The sequence below is a fragment of the Sebastes umbrosus genome, chromosome 9 (genome assembly GCF_015220745.1).
Source record: "Sebastes umbrosus isolate fSebUmb1 chromosome 9, fSebUmb1.pri, whole genome shotgun sequence".
Classification (NCBI taxonomy): domain Eukaryota; kingdom Metazoa; phylum Chordata; class Actinopteri; order Perciformes; family Sebastidae; genus Sebastes; species Sebastes umbrosus.
In genome coordinates, this window is record NC_051277.1 from 27523005 (window position 1) to 27547393 (window position 24389).

At 39.4% G+C, this 24389-nt stretch overlaps 1 protein-coding gene across 2 annotated transcripts in view; it reads right to left on the bottom strand.

The window, feature by feature from the left end:
• Window positions 1-24389, bottom strand: part of aff2 (AF4/FMR2 family, member 2) — a 211308-nt gene that overhangs the window by 95252 nt on the left and 91667 nt on the right. For both annotated transcript variants that reach the window (XM_037780205.1, XM_037780204.1), the window contains exon 5: window positions 208-252. In XM_037780205.1, the coding sequence (XP_037636133.1) occupies window positions 208-252 (45 nt within the window). The remainder of the gene's footprint in view (window positions 1-207; window positions 253-24389) is intronic.

Sequence of the window (24389 nt, forward strand, 5' to 3'; positions counted from 1 at the left end):
TGTCTCTCCCTCTGCTTCTCTCTCTCTCTCTACTGTCCTTTCTGCCTAAAATCAGACTCTGGAGAGACACGAAGGTCTCTGTGAGCAAACAGAAAACAGCTGATAATCAGTGCAATTACTCAGTGTGTGTGTGTGTGTCTGTGTGTGTCTGTGTGTGTGTGTGTGTGTGTGTGTGTGTGTGTGTGTGTGTGTGTCCAAGCAACGTACCCGCAGAATCTCTTCAACACAGCTGGAGTCATTTGGTAGGCTGACCTGGAGAAAAACAAAGAAGAGAGAGAGACTGACTTCAACACTATTTATAGCACCATTGCGTTACACGTGAAACAGCGAGTTAGAAGTAATAAAAAGAAAAGCAGATTCTTCCACACCACAGTCATTACTGACATGGGGGGGTGCAAGATTAGTGACAGGAAAGGGGAGGTATGGCAGGAACATTTTCATTTAATTAACACCTGAAAATGCCACTTAAGAGTCTTCAATCATGACCAATAAAGCTGCTCTTTCACTATAAAGCTCAGTTTATATTGCACTACATATTCAAATATTCATTTTTCATTGTGTTCTGTACTTTCAGCAGCGAGTGACATATAAAATGTTGTCTCACAGTGTATAATGCATATACGTATTTCACAGTTTGTCAAGACCAGTTGCAAAGCTATACGCAAAAAGACGGATGTTCATTGCGCAGTGATGTAGTTAGCGTATCTTGCGTAGTTCTCCGGCTGTAAGAGACTAGTTTTGTTTTGACTGGCTTTTGGCTATAGCGCTAATGGGAGAGAGGACTTGATGATGCTGTTTTGCTCTCATTGTTCTCTGTGAAGTTTACTGGAAGTATACAAGTGATGTAATGTAGCCCCATTTCAGTTTATTAGCACTGGGCCGGACTTTAAAAAATAGCCTTATAAATGGTACATTCCTTGTCAGCAATTTGGCCTTGTGTGTTCTGGTTAATTTGGCATGCAGTTAACACACCAGTCAGAGTTTTGTTTTAATGAAAACTCAACTCCTGGCATTTACTCCGGGTGTTCTTCACCACTGTTTTGGAAAAAGAAGGAAGAAACGGGAGAAATAGGCGAACCGGCTTTAAAAGTGACGCATTTTCTGCTGTGTGGTGAATCTGATTTATGCTGATGTAAAGAGTGCTTCATGCGGATTTCAAAAAGTAACTGAAAAATATTTAAAGAAACTTTAAAGAAACCATAACCTCGTCCTCTACTTGATGGCGCCGGTGCCCTTGGCAGACTTTGCCGTCTTTCAGAGGTTGTAGAAGGTTCAGTTTTGGACATAGTAAAGATACTGGTATCATATGAAACTAGAAAACCTGAGGAATACAATGATACAAACCAACATGTTGGGAAGTAGGCTAAATAACGCTTTAGCATTGCAATTTTCAAAGGGGTCCCTTGACCTCTGACCTCAAGATATGTGAATGAAAATGGGTTCTATGGGTACCCACGAGTCTCCCCTTTACAGACATGCCCACTTTATGATAATCACATGCAATTTAGGGGAAAAAACATTATTTACATGCAGTAAAAATGTGTTATTTTTTATGCTAAAAATGGTTTCTGCATACTGGGGTCCCTAAACAGTCTTATAATTGCATACATTGGGTATCACTGTAAAGCTGAGACTCTTGTGGATCCAATGAGCCCAACTGTATTCATGTGTGATGATGTTAGTCCCCATAGTAGCCATTTCATTGTAGTGAGACCATTTTTTTTAAAACTTGATCTCACTGTATAAAATGACCTGTGGTGACCTCTAGGATAATCACAGCCTCATGAAACTTTACAGCCACAAACTAGAGACCTAGAGCATTCAGAGGATGGATGGCTTTCCTAGCTAGATTGACAATAAGGGGGTTTCTGAGCAGTTAACACAACAGAAGTGCTCGCCATTTAATCATTGAAAAATGCAATTCTTGCAGAAATCTCTAAATAACAAGTCTCCAAAAGTTTTTGATACCAGCATGGCATTTTCTATGGTGTTTTTCAAGATCTTGGTGACTTAATGTGGTATTTTGGAGGGATCATTTTTTATCAGTTCTCAAGTTGTACTTTTTTTTTTTTTTTTATTTATCACCAAATCTGTGTAACGAATCGCATCAACCCAAAAATTGCTTCAACAACTTATGAGACATAATAGAGCATGGAATCACCATCATATATTTCTATCATAATACTCTAAGCCCTTATACACTTTCAAAATGTACTTTAATGAATCAATTGTTTTATATTTCTGATTTATAACTAGAACAACTTGACACACAGTGCTGAGCTGCATCTCACATTAATCTAAAGGATTTCCAGCTTCCAGATGATGTACACCACTTCTACGTGACATCTACTGCTGACCTGCTGTCTCCCCCTAAAGACCCCCTTTACCCCCTATAAAAAAGACAAAAATGGGTCTATGGTAAAGAGGGGTGGAGTGTAAAAGGTTGAAGTGTAAAATTTGAGAACAGAATTTGGTGTGGTTATCTTTGCTCACATGTTTTTGGTTTTGAAAAGGATTTTTTTTAAAAAGACACTACAATCTAAACTCTTTATATTCCAAAAACTGCTTTTACTACAGTCTGCCCCAGGCACACCACATTAATCAATTTCAATTCATTTAAAATGTATTTATTACTGCTTTATGTTGTAGATTTATGTTGTAGATCTATATTGACATTTTGAAAGTCAAAATTATGCATTGTGCTTGTCTACGACGATGAAATATAGTAGAATTATATTTATCCTCCTCACTATATCTTTGTGTGATTTATAAATACTGGTTTGTGCATGTGGGCAGAGAAAAGTAATGAAGGGACATTTAGAAAGCTAAGATATTTCAGTTTTCAAATTCAAAAAGAGCCATAAAATGCCTGCGGTTTGGCCTGTGTCGTGTTAACCACGGGGCCATTTCAGCTCCACAATTCATGGGACTGACTGGAGTTTTATTTAAGGAGAGAGAAAGAGGCTGCTTGAATTTAAGCATATGCCCACTACTCTGATTGAATTAACCAGTTCAGTGACTGCACGCTGCTAATCTGTGTTAACATGTGCCCTTGTCAATAAAGTCTTTCCTGCTGAACAGGAGTGATCTGGATTGAAGACTGAATTTACACCGGATGCCTGGGCCGTCAGTTCAGACAGCTTAACAACACAGTTTAAAATGGTCATGAAAGGTGAAACCAAAATAAAATATCAATGTCAAACAATGAAAACCGTCAAAATGAAGTTTCTGCAGTTGGAAGTCTTTGCTGTGTCAGGTCAGCCAAAGGGCCTATTAACTGCTGATGCAAACTGCAGAGTTCTTTCTCCTATTTATTCCAAACAAACCGTTATTGCCTCTGCTGGGAACACACAACTTTGTAAGCTAAACCCTACAAGACGCATGAATAAATGTCCTTTGCCAAATTATCGCTTCCAAAAAGTAATTGAAAGCAAAATAAAGCAATTCGCCGGGCCAGATCTGGGCTCAGATCAGTCCAACAAACGGGCTCATTAAAGGAGAAGAAAGAGATGGAACAGCTGGAGGAAGACTGAGAGACTCATGTACTCATGTCTAACATACTACAACACCATAAACTCTGTCACACGTCATTACTAATAGCACCGACATGAGCAGAGGAACAATTTAGTAACCCTGATGAAGAGGGTGACATCATCCTCAGCCTTAAATCACTGACCGTTGACATAACAAAGCAATAGCAGTGATTCTTTGCTGGAGAGTGTGTGCGGTAGACAAGACGAGTCAAAACCGCTTGTAGCTCAACAACAAAACATCCATCTGTTTTCTAGACATGAGCTGTGCTTGCACACAAGCTCATTACTCTCTACATTAACATTATATTAATGAGACAGTGAGTCAACAGGAAACCACAGTGGGAGGATGGAGACGTGTGCTTTCCAAAGAAATATTTGAGTCATCCAAAACTTAAAGGTGCAATGTGTGAGATCTGGCCAGAATTTTAGTTTAAAACATTTGAAAAATGAACTATCATTATCAACAGAATGTGAAGAAATTACAGTGTCGACGTTATGTCAAAGATGTCTACAGAGATATCTACTTAAAAGACCACGCTAACCAGCTAGCCCCGACCTGTCCTGTCTTGTAATACCACTTGTTCCTCGAGAGGACATAGTGAGTCACTGTAGTGTCCAATCTGCCCTCAGTCCTACATAAGATGATGAAGAAGTGGAGCTGCCCCAAGGGCTTGTCATTCATGTTGAAGCTACAGCACCCGGTTAGTAGTACTAGTAGTAAACACAAAGATGGCTGAAGCTCTTGGCAAGCGACCTTTATCACCATCCCAACCACCCCAGCAAAAAAACACGTTAGGTAAGAGGGATATAAAAAGAAGCAAAACAAGAGTAAACACTGCCGTGGCTTTCCACCGCTGGAGACAGCTCTAGCTGAGTAAAGAGATGAGGTTTGATGCCGAACCCGCAATATCTCTTTTAGTAACATCTAACATTGGCTATTTGGCAAAATGGATCATTAAAGCCCAGACACACCAAGCCGACATCAGAGAACTGGAGGCACCTGAACGCACTGCAAAGACTAACTACTACTACATTCTGCGACTGCGTGAGAGGAAATAACTCCCCACACCAGCAGGTCGCTGTAGTCTGTATTTGTCATTCAAAAACTGAAACTTGAAGACCGAGGACTGCGGAAAGACAAGCCGTTATTATGATACGTACATGAAATAAAGCGACGGTGGCCGACCATTTTCACACCACTCTCCCTCACCACTTAGCTTCATTCCAGATGGCTGAAGTTACAATAATACCATGTACTCATAGTGTGGTTTGGATTTAGCAAGAAATCTATTATGGAACAAAAGGAAATAGTTTAATGGCACAAAACAGGAAGTTAACATTAAGGCAGCATCGACATTGCGATGTGCGTGTGGGCAATAGTCACACTGTGGGAAATGCGATGTTCGGCAAATAAATTCAAACGTCATGCTACAACTTTTTTGCTGCTTCATACAAAACGAAAACTCCCATGGTTCTCATTTTCTATGACTAAAGGAATACACGACACGAAATTGCGAAATACCATTTTATTGTCAAAAGTAATAACGAAAGGAGTAGATCTGGTCTGAGAGGGGTAATAAAGTTTGCTGTCTCTGTTTGGACTTCAAAGCCTCCATGTTGTTGTTTCATAAATATAGTCACAACTCAACCTGTTCAGCACAAGTGATTGGTTGATGCCTTTATTCGCGGAGCCAAAGCTTAATCCAGTGGTTCCCATTAATGGGAGGGACTTTGTTATAAAGATTGCCTCCTATTTACCTGATTTGTTATACATTTTAAATTGTGAATCGTAATCTGAAGTGAAGAAACGTTATTTAGGTTATAATGTGATATACATGTATATATTGGTTGGATACTGTATGTTTATAACATACAGTATGACAACTACAATTAAACAAAAACACTTTTGTCCCAAACCAATGAGAAACGGGCCCTTTGTTCATTATAGGACACTTCCTGTGTCATTTCCTTAATAGTGTCACACTACGAGGTGCCATATCTGATAGATGCAAACAAGAAACATTTAAATGTGACTTCCCACTTCGGTATGAAACACAGCTGACAGACAAAAATGGAAACACTCATATGATTTCAGGCTCGCTGAGTCTGTCTATTTCCGTCTCTATCCATCCGTCTGTACATCTGTCTCTCCCTGCCTCACTATAACCATCCCTGTCCATCACGGCTGTGTTTAGTTCACTGGAGCACGACGCTGACACGACCAGGGTTTGGTGTTTGACTCCTGTTTGCAGTATGGACCTCTAAAGCAGATGGCATACTGTATGTATTATAATAAACATCGCGCCTCTTAGTCGTTTCAGAGATGGAAGTCTATTCCGAGCTCAGTGAATAGAAAGTGTCTTTAACGGTTTTTAATAGACATGTGACTCTCACATGTACTACGTGTGTGTGAGAGTGTGTGTGTGTATGTGTGTGTCTCCCAAATTGATCTGACTGTGAGATCACGGTTAATGTCAAGGACTAAGAGATGGAGGGAATATATATATAAAAAAGAAAGATGAGTGAGAGCCGGAGAGGAAGTCTGCAGGAGGACAGAATTCAGTGAGAAAATAGATACCAAAGAAAAATGAGAAAGAGAGAGTGAGGGGGGAAAATATAGCCGAGGCAATTACTGAGGCAGAAATCCTTTCTCTCTGAAATAGCTGCTCAGATAGATAGACGTCTACACACATGAACAGAATGACTTTCACTCTCTCACTCTCACACACACACACGCGCACACATGCACACACATGCACCAACTTCAAGGCAGACACACTCAGTCATAGACAGGTACATGAGGATATACAGGAAGACACAAAATCCACACTGTCACACACACACACACACACACACAGCACTGCAACTAACCTACTTCCATTATTGATTAATACGCTGATTATTTTCTGAAATAATTAGTATTGCAATTAGCCTATGAACATTAGAAAATCCTGATGAAAACGGTTGAGAAGCTGGAACAAGGGAATAATTGGCATTTTTGCTTGAAAAACGACATAAACGATTAATCAAATACACAAAATAATCCACCCAGTCGCACAGCAGTTCATGAAATTGTCACAGAATTTAATGTATTGATTCCTGTACATAGACAACAATTTCACATTTTTTCATGACGGTCAGAATGAAATCAATTCGTATGTAATCCATGTAATTGTGAACCAGGAAGTATAGAGAGTGGCGAACGCTACGTAGGGAGGAGGTGGTGGATGGTTGGGTCAAAAAACACCAGACTTTTGCCCAGGAGACCGATGTTCATGTTCACGTAATAGCATTTCCGGAGTTATAACCTCCTTCCAAGGCCAAAGAGGTTATGTTTTCACCGGCGTTGGTTTGTTTGTTTGTTTGTTTGTTTGTCTGTCTGTGACCAGGATTACTCCAAAAGTTCGAGATGGATTTTAATTAAATTTGTTGGTGGGGTGGGGTGTAGCACAATGAACAATCCATTCGATTTTGGTGGCGATCCGGATCATGATCCGGATTCAGCAATTTTTTTAAGGATTCTGATCAGCCTGTGCATTAAGACCACAGGATATAACTCATGCCCTGTGGGATACCCTGTGGGATACCCTGTGGGATACCCTGTGGGATACCCTGTGGGATACGTGTGTGGATGTGTGGCGAGACATCGAGATGTGGGAGCTGCTGGCTGTCCCGTTCTCTTTATACATCCATGGACCGTCGGCGGTGAGAAAGGAAAAAGCGGTAGATGACGGGATGACTGACAACGCAGTGTAACGTTATACAGACATAACAAGGCTGCTGAATGAGAGAGGCATCCGCCGATACGTTACACGGAAACACACCGCGTTAATAATAAGCTGACCGCCTCGCGGTACCGCCAGCTGTGAGCTGTGATCTGTTTTTAAAGTCACGCACCTTGGAGGAGGTCTGCGCTCTCCGAGTGCCATTCAAGTTTTAACTGAAACCGCAATCTTTTCCTAAAGCTAACTAAGTAGTTTTTGTCATGTGACTTCTGTACTTAAGTTACGTCACTTCCGGTGTTATTTTAACCAAAACCACAATCTGCCTATGGTGCCTATGGTACCTATTGTCTGTGGTCTGTTTTGTGTTCACCAGTGTTAATTTTGTTAACGAAAAAAAATATGACTAAATATGTTCTTCAACGACATGACTATAACGAAACGGCACCGATGTCATTAAACACTAACTGTGACTGTATTAACATGCAATATTGTTGACGAAAAAAGACAAGACAAAATATTATAGACAGTTTTTTGTTCAATGCAGCAGTTCCAGATTAATTTACTCAAGTTAACAATGACAACAACGGGGCTTGGGAGAAAGAAACAAGGTGATATTTTGGCTAGACTAGACGGAATTGACTGAAATGTTCAATATAATCTGATGACTATAGGCCTCAGGGCGTTTTTTTTTTCGTGCGATTAATTCGCAAGTCAATATATTTTTTTCAACTGTTGTTTTTGTCATGAGTACCTTCACACAGAACGCAAATATTACGCTGCGAAATAGCGCCGTTATTTTAACATCATGCAATCTGAGCCACTGTCTGATACAATCTTTGCACGTAAACTATTAATTAAAAATCTATAGTGTTTGTGAGAATCCATAAAGGTATCACAAAACATAACATTGTGATACTCAAGTGTATTGATATTTTCTTACAACCCCAGTGTACAAGCGTAACTGTGCACACAGAACTACATTTTTGTTTAAATTCTGCTTTACATCAGACAGCAAGAGAGCAGAGCAGACAGCGATCTGATTGGTTGATCACTGGCATTGTAATCACTTTATCAAATATTGAGATAAGCATCAATTATCTGTAAATCTGTATAATATTGGTACACACAGAGGTCTGAATAGTGATTATTGTCAGCCTCTGAAAAAACGACGCAACACGTCCCACATGTGGCATGAATTACGGCCTGATGCTCCATTCTGATTGGCTGAATGAGTGCTTATTACATCAATTTGTCACATTAGCGAGGAGCCAGTTTACCCACCGCGAGCAGCCACCAATAAAATTGCATTACAAACACATTTTAATGTGATCCCACTCAGATGATTTCCTTTTATATAACGGTGTCTTTTCATGTTTCAAATCCACCAGTGTCTTGTTTCTTTTGTACTGGAATTAAAAATCATTAAGAGGTAATTATAGTAATGTGTTTGAGACTGAAAAAACAGGCTCCTCTCTCAGCATGTGTGTGTGTGAGAGAGAGAGAGAGAGAGAGAGAGAGAGAGAGAGACATGAATGACTCAGTGAAAGCATGTGGGATGACAAAATATGAATTAATAAAAACACCCCTAAAGACATACAGTCTATTCATATCTACAATAACATAGAGATAGTAGCATTTGACTTGGAGATTGGCAGGCGGAAAAAAGATGAAAGAGAGAAGAAAAGAGATACAAAGAGAGGATGAGGGAGGATAATGAGCAAAGAAATAGAAAGATATGCAAAGACAAAGTCAAACAGAATCAAATCTAGAGGCGGATGAATGTAAACACTTCCTCCTCTGAGAGCTATTAACTCGTCCTCTCCTATTTCTCTTTTATTTTATTTTTCTCAGGATGTTTTCTCACGAAGACGAGGAAAATGTTTACTTTGTTGGCTAAATTACACAAAGTAATTGAACTTAACCCGGCCCTCCTCGACACCAGAGAAAAACTGTTGCTTTGCTGTTGATGTCAAAGTCAAAATAAAAACTGTCAATCACCCGGCCGGCGCGATTGAAGTTTGGAGTCGTATGCGGTTCAGACTGAGGTCCAACAGGGTTTGGAAAATCTTCAAGGATTTTTTGTCCACAGGCTTCTCGTTTATTCAGTTTCATCTGCTCCTTTTATCATCCATATTTCAGCTGTTTACAGAGCCGGAGTGACCGCCATCACTGGGATTACCAGCATGCTAGATAGATCATAAGCACTGCCCTCAGAGGAGACTGGGGTGTGTGTGTGTGTGTGTGTGTGGGTTCAACAGCTGCTGTGTGTGATTCAGTGTGCATGTTTGTTTATGAGTCAGACTGTCTAATAATCTAAAGATTGTTGAGTACATATAAAAGTATCACCTCATGTGCCTTCTTATTTTTTATTTTATATCTTTTATTGGATGTTTTGTGGTGCTCCATAAACTGCTTAAACTTATACACATCTTTTAATTTGCTGCAAAAGAGATATTTGTTGCGGTCACTAAAGTGGTTTTCATTCCCAATATACTATATAACTATTGCTCTGAGGTTGATGATAATGTAGGACACATTTTTTTCTAGTCTGACTCACTCCGTCACGCTCCCTGACTAGCTCAGTCACTCTCAGCGGTGGTTAAATGGCATACATCATCATACTACTGCTGCATCATGTAACACTGTTGATGGCACTGTTGGCACTCTTTGGTGATGGTGGTCAGAATTGTGTGTGCTTTTCCAGCCTGCATGGTGTCTTATAGGGTTGGGGACAATACGCTTATCTCCCGATTTGAAACCATCACGATACTTGGGTGCCAATTTGATAAGTATTGCGATTCGATATTATGATTTTTAGTGATTTTTGTTAGCTTTTTTTAACACTAGACCATGAAAAAGTTGAATTAGACACTTTTAGGGACTTTTACTTTGGAAAATATCTAAATTCATACAGTAAAAATGTTTGATTTTCAGCATGTATGCAATCAGAGATGTCCTGAAGTCAAATATATCAGTCATGGTCAGGAATTATTTATCTAATTTTTTTGAGAAACCAAAAAAAAAAATCAAAGAATAAAGACATTACTCTCACAAATTAGTCTCATTAGTCTCTCATCAGTGTGTCAGTGTGCTGACTTGACTATGATTTGCCCCAAACTGCATGTGATTATCATAAAGTGGGCATGTCTGTAAAGGGGAGACTCGTGGGTACCCTTAGAACCCATTTTCAGGTTAAGGGGCCCCTTTGAAAATGGCCATGCCTAGTTTTTCCTCGCCAACATATTGTGCAAGTTTGGAGCAGAGATGGCACAAAGATATAGGATATTTCACAGGTGAACCAGAAGCTTTATTTTTTAACGAGAAACTTAACACCATCTTAAAATCTGCGAACCTATACGGTAGTGCAGTGATGTACTGTAGAAGTGTTAACAGGTTCAGATTGAGCTCAAGTGAAACTTTGAACCAGAGAGAGCAGTGAGACTCTTTTTTCCCAGGCAGTACTGCCTGTACTTGTTTTGATATAAAAAACAAAATGTACGAGAATTCTTGCACATCTGCCAACATAAATGCTTAAAAGAGAATACATCAAATTCATGTTTTCAGATCTGAGAGATTAGATTACTCATTCAATCTTAAAATTAAATATGCCCTTTCAATGTAAACTTTAGTTACATGTTAAATGTTTAAAAAATAATATGTGCCTGTGATGTGTTTATATGAATTTAGACGTGATGAATATCAACTGATATGTTGGCCAACATATTGACGGTTATTTTGATGAGGAAAAAAAAAAGATATTTCACAGCAAGAAGAGAAGTAGAGATGTAAATGATAACATTATAATAGCTGCATTCCATTTAGGTGAGGCTTGTACAGGGTCCTGGTATTGTGCACGGTTACCAAGTAGTTAACTGTGACACTTAACCCTCCTATTGTCTTCTGGTCGACCGTGCAACTTTTTTCTTCCTGTGTGGTTTGACTGTTTATAAAGCATACAGTAGAAATTATCACCCAATTCTGTGTTAAACCTTTCTGGACAACTTCATTCCAAATCATTACCACAAGTTTTAGACTTTTTTGGGGGGATATTAATGTTAATAAACCAAATTTTCTGTGAACTTATACAACATTTTTTAGTACAAAAAGAAGAAATTATGAATTATTTTGACTATAGTTATTATCAGATGAACATAATGTTCATGGATTATCACAGGCTGATATATGTCAAAGTTTAGTCAGAACATTGTTTTGAAACCATTTAATTTTTTTAATGGCAGCAAATAATGACACCTGCTGTACATTTGAATAAAATACCCAAAATTCGATGAAAGTAGTGGTCAGTAATTTTTTTTTTTTGCAAAGACCATAGTAGGGAACCATCCATGTTATTTTGTGGCAATTAGATTAAAGAAATCCATATTTATGATAAAATGAAGTTTGTAAACGGGTCAAATTTGCCCCGTTTACAACAGGAAGGTTAAATTAAACATTACTTCTTTTATTAGCATTACTTTTTTTCTTTTTCCCCAGGTTTATATATTTGGTTGTCAGTACTATATCAGTAATATGATAATCAACATATTCCTGTTTGCAAAAAGAAAAAAAATGAAATAAAATTCAAAATAAAAAAAATTACAAAAGACAATAATAACCAAGGAATGATAAGATCAACCTTTTTTTTTGCATTAGTTTAACAGAAAAATAAATTGGGACTCTTGGTTGACTCATCCCTTCAGTATTTCTGCTGCTTATTGGAGTCGTAGGTTTGCACATCCATCATGGTTGTTCATGGCTGCTTTCCTCTGTTGTTGTCTTCTAAACTAACAGCTTCCTATCAGCCGGGCCCACTATAGAGTCTCAGAGTTGCCACTCTAGCAAGGTAAGGTTACATTATACCACTATACACACACACATACACGTGTACCAGCTCTCCCTCCCTTCGTCTCTTTGCTCGCTCGTCCTCTCAATCCCCTTTTTTCTCCTCCGTCTCACTCTCTCTTTCTCTCTCCCTCTCTTTCTCCATCTCATTCTCCCCACACCAAGCTGTGGAGAGGCAGATAAGGAGTTGATTTACCATCCAATTAAATGTCGTCATTGAAACATTGCTTCAAAAAAGCCCGTCATTTTCACCCTGCGTTAATTGGCCTTCCACTAGCATGTGCATGCGTTAGGATGTGTGTGTGAGGGCTTTTGTGTGTGTGTGTATCTATAATGCTTTACTTATAGGACCAGCAGATTTAGATTGTGGTTGTTCCCCCACTTTAAAAGAGAGGGTCACTTTAAGTTCAAACTAAGTGGTATGTGTGGATGTTTTAATGTCTTCTGGCACAGTACGGTGTTTCATAATCTTTCATTTTTTCTAAACATTCAACTGTCCAACTGAGTTATACATTTTGATTTGAAAGAAATCTTAAAACTCCCCTCACTGATATTTTGTTATGTTAACACTGAATCACTGCACATGAAAGGGTTCACTGGCAGTCACAAAGAGACTCTGCAGCTCTTTAGGGGCTAAATCATTCTCACTGTGCAATATCATTTTCCACTTTTGCAATTTTGTTAATAGTCTGTTTATTGTCAATACTGTTTCTATTGCTCCTATTGTTATACTTCCTTCTATTTAAATGGTTCATATTTTGTTACACTTTGTTTAGCTCTTTTTTTTACTGTGTTAGCTGATGCATCTTGTTTTTTGCACTATCCCCTTTGCTGCTGTACACTGCAAATTTACCCACTGCAGGACTAATAAAGGAATATCTTACCTTACCTTATCTTATCTTATCTTATCTTATCTTAAAAGGCTAGCTTTTAGTCTTATTTTAGCTAATTGTTACGCTTTTACAGCACATTTACTATACGGTTTAGCCTTGCCTCTCACATAAACTATGCTTCAGGCAGCAACTGTTTCTAGCCAAAAAGCTTCCTTCAATAAACCCACTTTCTGCTACCTGCTTAGCACCGAATGGCAGAGAGACAGTTAGCAGCTATAGCTGGCGAAGAGAGCTAAACACCTAGAATCTCCCTTTAAGGTACATTTTGAACAGATAAAAAATGTGCAATTAATTTGCGATTAACTATGGACAATCATGCGATTCATTGGGATTAAATATTTGAATCGATTGACAGCCCTACTTTAAATTAATTTTGGTGTTCCTCTGAATTTGCTGGATGTGAAAATAGGTTTGCTAAGTTTGGTAACATGTGAGCAATAACACGCTGATATGTCAAGGGCTGCATGTGTGAGAAAACACAAGCTAACCAGAGTATTTCATACACACACACACACACACACAAAGTATAATAGTCTACCTTTCTCCATCACTTTCTTTCTCACATGCACACACACCGAAAAGAGGGTTTTTATAGAATTTTAATAAATCCATGGAAAGGCGGTCTCAAAACTCATTTATCAAACATTTAACACTGACTTAGCCATTAAAGGGGGCGAGAGAGGGATAGAGGAGAATAGATTGAAGAAGAGGAGCTATGATCAATGCCAGTGGACCATATAATTGCACCAGGAGTGGTTTAGCTGAAAACATTAGCCTTGTTTTCTGATGGATCACATCCTGGAGCCGGCTAGCCAAGCTAAACACTTCAATCTGTATTAGTAGCACCCAGAGTCATCCATCTGCGAGAGCCGGGCCACTAAAATTAGCAAAGTTTTCCACACAATTGATAAGCTGATAAAACGCTATGTTGCCATTTTTTAGAAAGATTATTTTTTTAACTTTCTCAAAGAACTTAAAACCTGGTCTTTTCTTTGTTCTTTATTTATTTGTTCTTTAAGTGAAAATCTCCTTTTGAAGCCAACTTTGCAATTTGTCTATTGCATTTTTTTGCAGATCTTTTGCTTCTCTTGGCCTCCACACATCGATTTGCAAAGAGAACAAAGACACGTACGGTCACATATGAAAAGAACTACAGTAAATCGTCTCCTCAGCAGCAACAATAACTGACACTGACCTTCCACTGAGTCAGTTTTTTACCGAGTGCACCATCAAGCGTGCCAAGACGAGAGTTTCCAGCTCACTCTCACCCCATTACAGCATCTGTTCTGGCTGCTCTTCTCTGAAAGATACTTCCGATGTGTGACAAGTGAAACCATCAGCTTCAAGAACTCATTTGTCCCCGCTGTTATGTGGACGTTTCGAGATAACGTCAAGACACGACTGGCTGCTGTGTGTGTCACTTCCAAACTTCCCATGTTCAACTTATTGTGCTTCATTGCAAGGCATTGCTGAGAGGTATGTTCGTATTACCTCACCACTGTATAAGAATGATTAAGGTGTAATTTATCCTGCACTAACTCAAGGCCTTTTTTTTGTGCGATTCATTTGGCCCGTTAATATATATATTTTTTTGATCTGTTGTTTTTATCATGAATACTTTCACACAGAATATGAATATTTTGCGAAAAAGCAACATAATTTTGTTTTGGAATGAGGTTGATTTTCCTAAGCTTTCGCACCACGAATAAAGGCTTCAGTAGTCTAAACTAGGGTTGGGCCATTGGACGAATATATATGCAATCGGCGATTGACTGAATACATCGCTGGTGTTTGTCATTTTATTTTGCTAATTTAATGGTCCGCTTCTGAAGAACGAGAGCTGCTCAGCCGCTGCTCAGCGAGCAGAAAGATACAGTGGGGGAAAACACCGTGCAGAGCCGCGAATTTTCACATCTAACCTGGTGAAATAAGGGTTTATTTTGACCAAACCAGAGTTAGTAATTGTTGGAAAGACGAACCAAGAAGGTTTTGGTTTTATTTTGTTTTCTGTCGGGTTTGAATTAAGTGTGTTTTACGATCTGGTTTTTATTGGATCATGTTGTTCCTCTGCAAAAAGTTTGATGGTGTGATGATGTTTAGTAGTCTCATTTAGCCACTTGTTAGCAACTGCCTTTTTAAGACACAAAAAGGCTTCAAAATCCACAAGTGGGATTTTAACTGATGTATTTTATGTTGTAGAAACAAAACGTTAAAATCTCTTAAGCTTGTGTTAACCACAGACCTTATTTCAAGCATCTAACTAAAAACCCATTAAAAAAACCCATTGACTTCCAGACGAGGGAACCGAATGCAACATATAAGTATGGTATGGTATAATAATATGAAGAAAATGTCATTAAATGCTATTAAGATAAACAATACTGCTCGAACCACTTATGTAGCCAAGCAGCAGCACTGCAGAGTTACTGCTGTGGATGACATCTGTATTATACAACAAGGGGAGGGAGATTCACTACTGTGATTAATTGGGAACAGAACACCTCCTACATACACCGACACACACTCGATCTCTTTTCCAGTTCCATACACACACATTCAGCCCACAAAGAAAACCCCTTATATTAATATACACCACACATACACACATAGCTATATTAACGGAAAGAAAAGGGGCTTTATATAGTCACACACACTCACCTCTGTTTTAATTAGGGAGTAAAAAGAGAATGACTGACAGGTGTGTATGTGTGCGTGCAGAGGCAATTCAAGCTGAGTATATTTGATTTGTTCCGTTGGCAACGGTGTGTGTTTGTGCTCGCTGTGTGTGTGGTCTGTCTGTGTGTGGTTCCCAGCATGACGCCTGTGTACCAACTAAATAAGTGCCTCTTGAGAGGGGTGACGGCGGGTGGAAGGTGGAGGGCTCCCCGGCGGTACAATAGGGCATCAAATGTGCGTGTCTGTGTGTGTGTGTGTGTTTCTCTATACATTTGCATCTTTATCCACGCACACACATACATAATTCCCAGAGGACTGAATAAATCCCTTTTGTCCACAAAGTCAATGGCGTCATTTCAACCAAATTGTTGTTTCTTACACTGATGGGACATTTTATGTAGATTACTACACACACAAAAACAACAACAGTTTGGGGGTATAGGCCTGTAATGAAACAGCATGGAAGATCTGGGATGCACATCTCTTCAGCATGCAACCTACACAACTAAATACCTTTCATAAGCTGTGTTTCCATTCACATTTTGAAGTATCGCATTAGAAAAGCTGTATGGAAACAGCAAAATTCGATAAAACTTCTTATATCGCAGAAGGTTCTTTCGCTTGCTTAAGGTGTTTTTTGCCTTTGTTGAAAAAGAGTTGTTGCACTAAATTGATTATGGAAACGCCTTTACTGAATAAATCTTGATGTAGCGAACATTTAACTTTCGGGTATACCCATAATGTGCAACTAATTATAAATAATTACAACTTGCCCAGTTGAAACAAATTCCTGAACACCGCTCTCAATTTTTTTTCTCGTAGATGGGTTAGATGGCCTCTACTTCTACTACAAACTTCGCTGTAGCCGAGTTTATTAACTCCAAACCAGGGCTGTCAATCAACTAAAATATTCAATCGCATTATCTCCTGATTTTCCATAGTTAATTGCGTTAACAATCGCAAATTAATAATAATTTTTTTTATCTCGTAAATGCGGTACTGTAAAAAATGACCACCGTCACATTTTCAGAATTTTGGCATTGACTTGGTACCGGTTCTCGTGACATCTCTACTTTCAAAAGTTACATCATGCCCCTTTAAAGGAGCAATGTGTAGTACTGACAGCTAGCCTTTCAAATAGGTAACAGCAGTACAAATTCATAACATTGGCGCCATTGCCCATCCGCTCCTCTGGTGTGACTGATAGCAGTTAGCGCACATTTTCGTAATTTGAGGGTTACCTTCTAGACATGACCGCATTACCCTCTGGCCTGTAATCACAATCACTTCATCGGCTGTGTGTCTCAAATACATGGACCACAGAGAGATGTGCTGAGGCTTTTCAGGTCGGGTAGAATCTAATGTTATGTGATCTCTGTTGTCTGTTATCCAGTTTGTTTGTTTGCTTCCATGGCTGCAGAAGGCTGTGTTTGTACGCAAATTTGTTTCATATGTGGCAATGGGGTGTCGAAACGGGCAGTGGACGGGATCACACAGATCCAAAACAAAAACAGACGTTCCGGACTGGAGTGGAAATCTCAAAGGAGAACATACTGGCTGTAGCAGTGTTGTTAGAGAAGCCAGTATTTCAGTTAGTATGTTTCCTTAATCTCTGATGACATATTATGGTCATTTTATGATTTATTACAATAAATATATAACGTATTGGTCCTTTAAAGAGCAGCACCTGAGCATAAACAATGGTGAGTAATAGCAGCCCCTATGCAAACATAGTGGAACAGTAGCTTTAGTTTATAAAGTTAAAAAATGACAACCATTGAAACAATTCACAATGATAAGAGTATCGAAACTTAAATATAATGTTAATGGCCTACTATCACTCAAGCATTGAAAGTAGCAGAACACGTGGAGGTTTCTGACAGATGTTCTTATTTCACTAGGAATAAAATGCAGTATGGCTGATTATCAACTTGAAGAATAATCTATACATTATTTTTCTCTTGGTCCCACATTGACATCTTTACTCCATCCATCCTCTTCCTCTCTCTCTCTCCACTGTCTGCTAGAAACCCCATAAAACATGTTATAAAGAACAAGCTACATCTGCACAGGTTACTCAGCAGAGACACCTCAGCGCCATCACAGGTGGCGGCGTTGGCCCTCAGCCCGGACCCTGACGACCATCGGAGCTATAAAACGAGGTGAGACCTGTGTGATTTCACAGGTGAGCTGCGTGTGTGTGTTTACACCGCAGCCAAAAGCACTGCTGCGGTATTTCACACCACGGCAGCGCAGACACACTCGCAGGACGACAAAGTGAGCAAAGCTTGTGACAAACACAAACACACGCTGCGCACTTTTCATCATTCAAAGACTCAACACTCTCCTTAATCAGCTGGAATTAACACCTATCTAGTTCTCACTCTTCACCCGCATGCTGAATTACGTTTTTTTTCTTTGTCTGCTTCTTCCAAAACAAACACATTGGTATAAAGTATAAACTGTAAATGAACACTTCTCTCTTAATCTCCCTCCTTGACTCTTCTTCTTCTATTATTTCCTCTCTCCTTCCCTGTATCTCCCCCCCCCACTTTCTTTTCTTTTCCCTCTCTTTCACTCATCCTCCCTTCCTCCTCTCCTCCCTCTCTATGCAGTTTAAGTCTAAATCAGGGGATTTGGGGGTCTTAAGAGCTGAGGTGTAAAACACCGTCTGCTTCTCTGTAAGCTCCTAAGAGGAGAAAATAATCCAACACAAAGTCTTTTTCTCAACAGCAGCTCTCCTCCCCCCTAATCACCCTATTAGCTGCCTCTCCTCTCCTCAAAAAAAACAGTCTAACAGGAGACCAAACAGTTTTTCTATAAGCTGATGATTGGGTGCCTGGAGTCTTAATAATTCATCATATACACCAAATAACACAGTCGTGTTAGTCATCAGTCGCCTGAGTTAGTCTGTTTACTCCTGAACTAATTTCGGGTGGGGAAAAAACTGATTTACCTGTGTATCACGATTTTTTTTCACAATTTTGAAATACATTTTTTAAATGCCATTTGCTTCATTTGAGTCTATGCAGAGGTAGAAGGAAGTTACCGCTTTTATTGTTGTAGTCTGAGTAACGTGACATCATATCCGTTCCGTATCTATCAAAAAAAAAAAAAACGCAGCGACAACGGGGCCGATCTATTCAATTCAATTCTTTGTTTATATACTATATACATAACATTATATACTGGAATTTCAACTCATAGTTTTGACCAATTTGTTGCTAAATATAAAGGTTTGCACTTGAATTGCAATTTATTTTAATTTTGAAAATGTTTTACCAAGCTGCTGGTGCAATTATTATTTTCATAATAAATAACAATTAAGTAAATTTATATTTTTGTATTTATTTGTTACATTTTTGTCTTACAAAGTTAGGAAACCAATGTGCGACAGAAAGTATCGATCCGATACCAGTGTTTAATTAATAAGCTTATTAATTAAAGACTGGAATCAGATAAGAACTCAGTAACGGCCGATGCCCAAAGCCCAGGTATTGCTATAAGTATCTAGACTTACAAAGTCGGATCGGTGCATCCGTAGTTTTTAGTGTATTAATTAGATATTTTCCAAAGTAAAAGTCCCTAGAAGTATATAATTAAACTTTTTCCCATGGTCTAGTGTTAAAAAAGTTAACAAAATCACAATAAATCGTAGTATGGAATCTCAATACATGTAAAATACTTAAAAATCACAATGCATATCGAATCAGCACCCATGTGTCGTGATAGTATTGAATCGAGGGATAGGTGTATCGTCCCAGCCCTAATATTAATGTCCATTTAAATCATCAGCGCCGTAGCCGGCTGCACAATGACAAGACATTCATTCTGATTGCTCAATCAACCAATCACGCTTCATGTTTAATGATACCGAACATTTCCATAAATCTCAGGCTTTGTGCTGAGATTCATCTCTAACTACCAGAGACTCCTGTAATATCAAGAAACAATATAGAAAACTGGAAAAAAATGCACAAAAATAAAAAAAATTGGCAGAGAAAGACTGAGGGAGCCATTTAATCGTCTATCTTCCATGTAATCTCTCTGATGCATTCAGAACGAAATCATAAACAGAAAGAGAAACTGAAAATGTTTCCTCTCACTTTCCTCCCCGGTCATATCTCTCGTCCCTCTCTCTCTGTCTCTACGATGCTCTCTCGCCCATCTCTCTCATCTCCCTCCTCTCACTTCCATCCTTCTGCCTCTCTCTCTCTCTCTTTTTTATATTCATAGGATTTTAAAATGTCTGTAATGGCCCTGGTAGATCAAAACACTCCTTCTTCCACTGTGTGTGTATACGCCGCCTGCTCCTGTGTGTGTGTGTGTGTGTGTGTACGCCGCCTGCTCCTGTGTATGTGTGTGTGTACGCCGCCTGCTCCTGTGTGTGTTTACGTCCATGCGTGTGTGTGTGTGTGTGATTTGCATATCGTGGCTATGCTCTGATTGGCAAACTGGCAACGCAGAGCCCAGCGGGGCATTTTTTATTAAAAGGCCCTAACACACACACAAACACACACGCACACACACACACACACACGCACACACACACACGCACAAAGTTAGGAACAGCCACTGGCCTGTATCAGAACCTAATGAATAATACTAAAGAGCTAGCAGTAGGGGTTCTCCGTGTATTGTTTTGTAACGCCAAGAGTAATAAAGATTTTTATTACCATATTTTTATGGGCTCCAGACATAAGCTGTTATGGAATAGTCGGATATCTTATTAGACGTTCGTACTGAGTTTTTTATCGTCTCAGATGAAGTTGCCTTGTTATTCATTATATTTTACTAGTCAAGATGTATAAGTATTAACTAGAGTACCTTAACATCCTGGGGAATTCATGTCATTGCATTAAAACAGTGCAGCGTGGCTTCATCAATCACACGTCAGCAGTGTGTTCAGGACAACATAAAGTAAGTTTCAATTTGGAAACGATCCTAAATAATGACACCCCTCTTTTATTAAATGACATGAAGTATTTCAGTCATATAATACCAAACATTAAGTTCTGTAATGTATTATGTGAGGCGGCCTACAACCTCACAAGTGCATGATACATGGACTTACTGGAACACTGGAACTATATAAAATAGACACTTCATTTGGCAGCATATATAAATGTTAAAATTAGCTTGACAATAACATGCTGCTTACATGTTCAAGTCAATAATAATAATTCTATCAGTATGATACATGACTATACTCTAAAGCTTAAAGGGCATACACTGTACGATTTTAGAGATGCTGTTGTGTCACTCCTACTCCTACTGTAGGAGTAGATCGTTTGCAATGTAAAGCCAAAGCTCCCGATTTATGTGCTCACACTGTACAGTCCGATCATCAGCCACTGTACGTGTGAAATAGAAAAAAAAAAAGAATTGTCAGCCCCTGAGGGCCGTTCTGGCTGTTGACAGTTGTTAATAAAGATTTGTTTGAAAGATCAGAGGCAGAGAAAGTTTGGTCTGTATACGGGTCATAATAAGGCTAACAAGGCAGAAACAGCTGCCTTGATAATCTGTGCCATCCTGGCAATGGCGTATATGGACTCATAGGTGGCGAGTAAGACGTGGACAGTATGGCTCGTCCACTTTACTGAGAGAGTTGGAAGTAAGCTGGCTATGTTTTACTATATCTATTGTAGTCCACGATGTTATCTTGATAGCTACGTTCTGATTACTGTAAAAACTGACTTTGGGGTATCGGCTCGTGGCTCTGCCGTGGACGGCCAACCAAAATTTCTGACATGTCAGAAACTCATCCGACTGTCCAACAGCTGGTCAGGAGGAGTTAATCGATCCTCGGCCCCCCTTCTACACTGCATGGCAAACAAACGCCCGACGAAGCTGAAACTCGGTCAGACTCTTAAATTAGTTGTGTGTCTCAAAATTCTGTCCAGAAACGGGCGAAAATTGTACAGTGTATGTCCAGCTTTAAGGGAGCAATTTTGCATAACAGGTACTTTCCCTGCCCGGACTGTTTGCATGATCCTGTTTAAATCGATCTAAAATAAAAACCATAATAGCTAGAGCATTCATTGTTTTTGCTGAGGAAAGACGAGGCTTCTGTCTTTCGCGTCATCACGTTGTACACTCCGTGATTACGTTACGTTACGTTACGTGCGGTACAAAACGCGGTGACAGCGCACTTTGGCACCAGATTTCCCCGTGGGAGATCACAGTTTGCATTATCCTGTTTAGACTGATGTTAAATAAAAACCATAAAAAATAGCTCAAGCAGGGGTGTTAAACTCATTTTAGTTCATGGGCCACGCACAGCCCAATTTGATCTTAAATTGGCCGGACCAGTTAGACCATTGCATAGTAACCTATAAATAACACCTCCAAATTTCCCTTCTTGTAAAGAATTACAAGTACATTCTGGAAACAATTAATGAATAATCCGTTTACAAAAGAGATGATGAACCACATGATATTTCTCGCAGATCTCTCAGCTACGACTAAAAACTGACTGCTGTCTCAGTTTTCCTGCCAAGTTCTTGTATTTTCCACCCTGATGATTCTGATAGTCGTGCCAATGAAAATTGGAATTAATGACCTCTCTGCAATTTTCACACTGTGCAAAGGGCCGGTTCTTGTCCCCCAGGCTGTATGTTGGACACCCCTGAGCTTGAGCATTCATTCTTTTTGCAGTGGAAAGCTTCTGTCTTTTGCATCATCACGTTGTACGCTCCTGATGACGTCATTAAGTTACGTTACACGGGCGTAACAAAACTATCAAAACGTCTTTGCACTCAAAAACTAAAAAATGTGCAATAACTTATGGAGTGTTAAGAAATATGTTGTTCATGTTTCTACATTTAGATATCTGTATGTTTATTTAGTAACATTTTGTGGAAAAACTTCAGATTTTTCCTTTTTTTTAGGTCTGTCAATCAATTAATATCAATAGTATCGAATCAATAGATTTGTCAAGTATTTAATACTCTTATCAACATGGGGGTGGACAAATATGCTGCTTTATGCAAATGTATGTATAAATGTATTATTGGAAATCAATTACCAACACAAAACAATGACAAATATTGTCCAGAAATCCTCACAGGTACTGCACTTAGCCACCTTTATTTAGCCTAGTTTCTTATAATATCAGTATCTTCACTCCAGCTTTAAACCTGAGCCCGCTAGAACCTAAATATTGCAAGTTGCGTTAATGCGTAAAAAAAATAATTTGTGGCGTTAAAACGAATTTGAGTTAACGCGTTATTATTGTGTTAACTTTGACAGCCCTAATCATAATATATATCATTATCAAGATATGAAATGAGCTATATAAGGATAGAATATTTTGGCCATATCACCCAGCCCTAGTTTTAAGTACATTTTGCTGCAAATACTTCTGCACTTTTACTTCAGGAACATTTTGAATGCAGGACTTTTTCTTATAATTGACTACACTGTGACATTGCTACTTTTACTTTAAAGGACCTGAATCCTTCTTCCACCACTGCTCATAGCTCTTTTATTGAAATGTCACAGACGACTCTGGCTTTAAACTATGAATTAAATCCTTGACTGTGTGAACCCGTGACACCGGGTACATGCTACCGCTGGCACTCTAAGCCCCTCAAATCACTCCGGCAGACGGTGTGGAAGCTGCAGTAAAAGTGCAGGGATTGACTGCTGTGATCCCCGGTCAACGATCGGCGGGTGGCGAGCCGCCGCGAGTCAAGCGCCTCGGCCCTGACCCGGCTTGAACCGCAGACCTCAGATTCACCACCGCTGCGTGGCTGGAAAATTGTTAAATAACAGCAGTTTCATCTGACCGGCCTGTTGAAAAGATGTCTAATTCAGGAGGAGTGTGAAGAGGGGGGGATTCACTTATGAGGAGCGAGATGACAGCGCTAATACACACTGTCAGCCTCTTACAGTGACAGCAGAGATCAATGCTGATCATTGCAGCTAATCCAGTCAACAGAGCAATAATGTTAATCCTCGGGGCAAAACAGTTCATCTCAAATCATATTCTGTCTGTTATAAACAGCATCGCTGAATAACTAACCGCTCTGTGGCAGCCGCAATCATAAAACCACCACGCTGTGTGTGTATGTGTGTGTGTGTGCGCTCTCTGAGGAAAAAGCAATCTGTGAAATGTAAAGAGAAATGCACTTTTGACTTTGTCAGCAGTGTTTTAGCTGATGCTGACATGCTATTTGCTCTCTCGCTGCTTGTACATCTCCGCGTAACATGGCATAACATCACCACTTTGTTATCTAACGCCGTTCAACTCATTATCACGGAGCGCAGCCTTCTCCAGACGGTCTTGTTACAGGCCCCGAAGATGATCTTAGCTGTTAAGATATTGAACTTGAAAAACCCACAGAGACCAGCCCGGGCTGCTGCCCTCGCTCCTCTGTGATCTCTCTTATCACGGGGCAGCTATTACTGTGATGACACCCCTGCAGCACCTCGCTGATGGGAGACCTCCCCTATGCTATCTGGCTAAAGTACATTTCTCCCCAAGCACCCTCTCCTCTGCCTCACTGCAGCCACTCAACAGTAGTTTGATTCATCGGGACTGTATTCTTTGTTTCTAGAAGACGATTTTTATGATCATTTTATTATCAGCATAAAAGCTAAATCATTTCATCTCCCCTCTCTCTGCAGAGGCAATTAGTCGCCTCTATGAAAATCAAATAAATTAAAGCATTAAAAAGCTTTCATTGAGTCACAGAGGAGCTTTGAATTCAGACACAAGA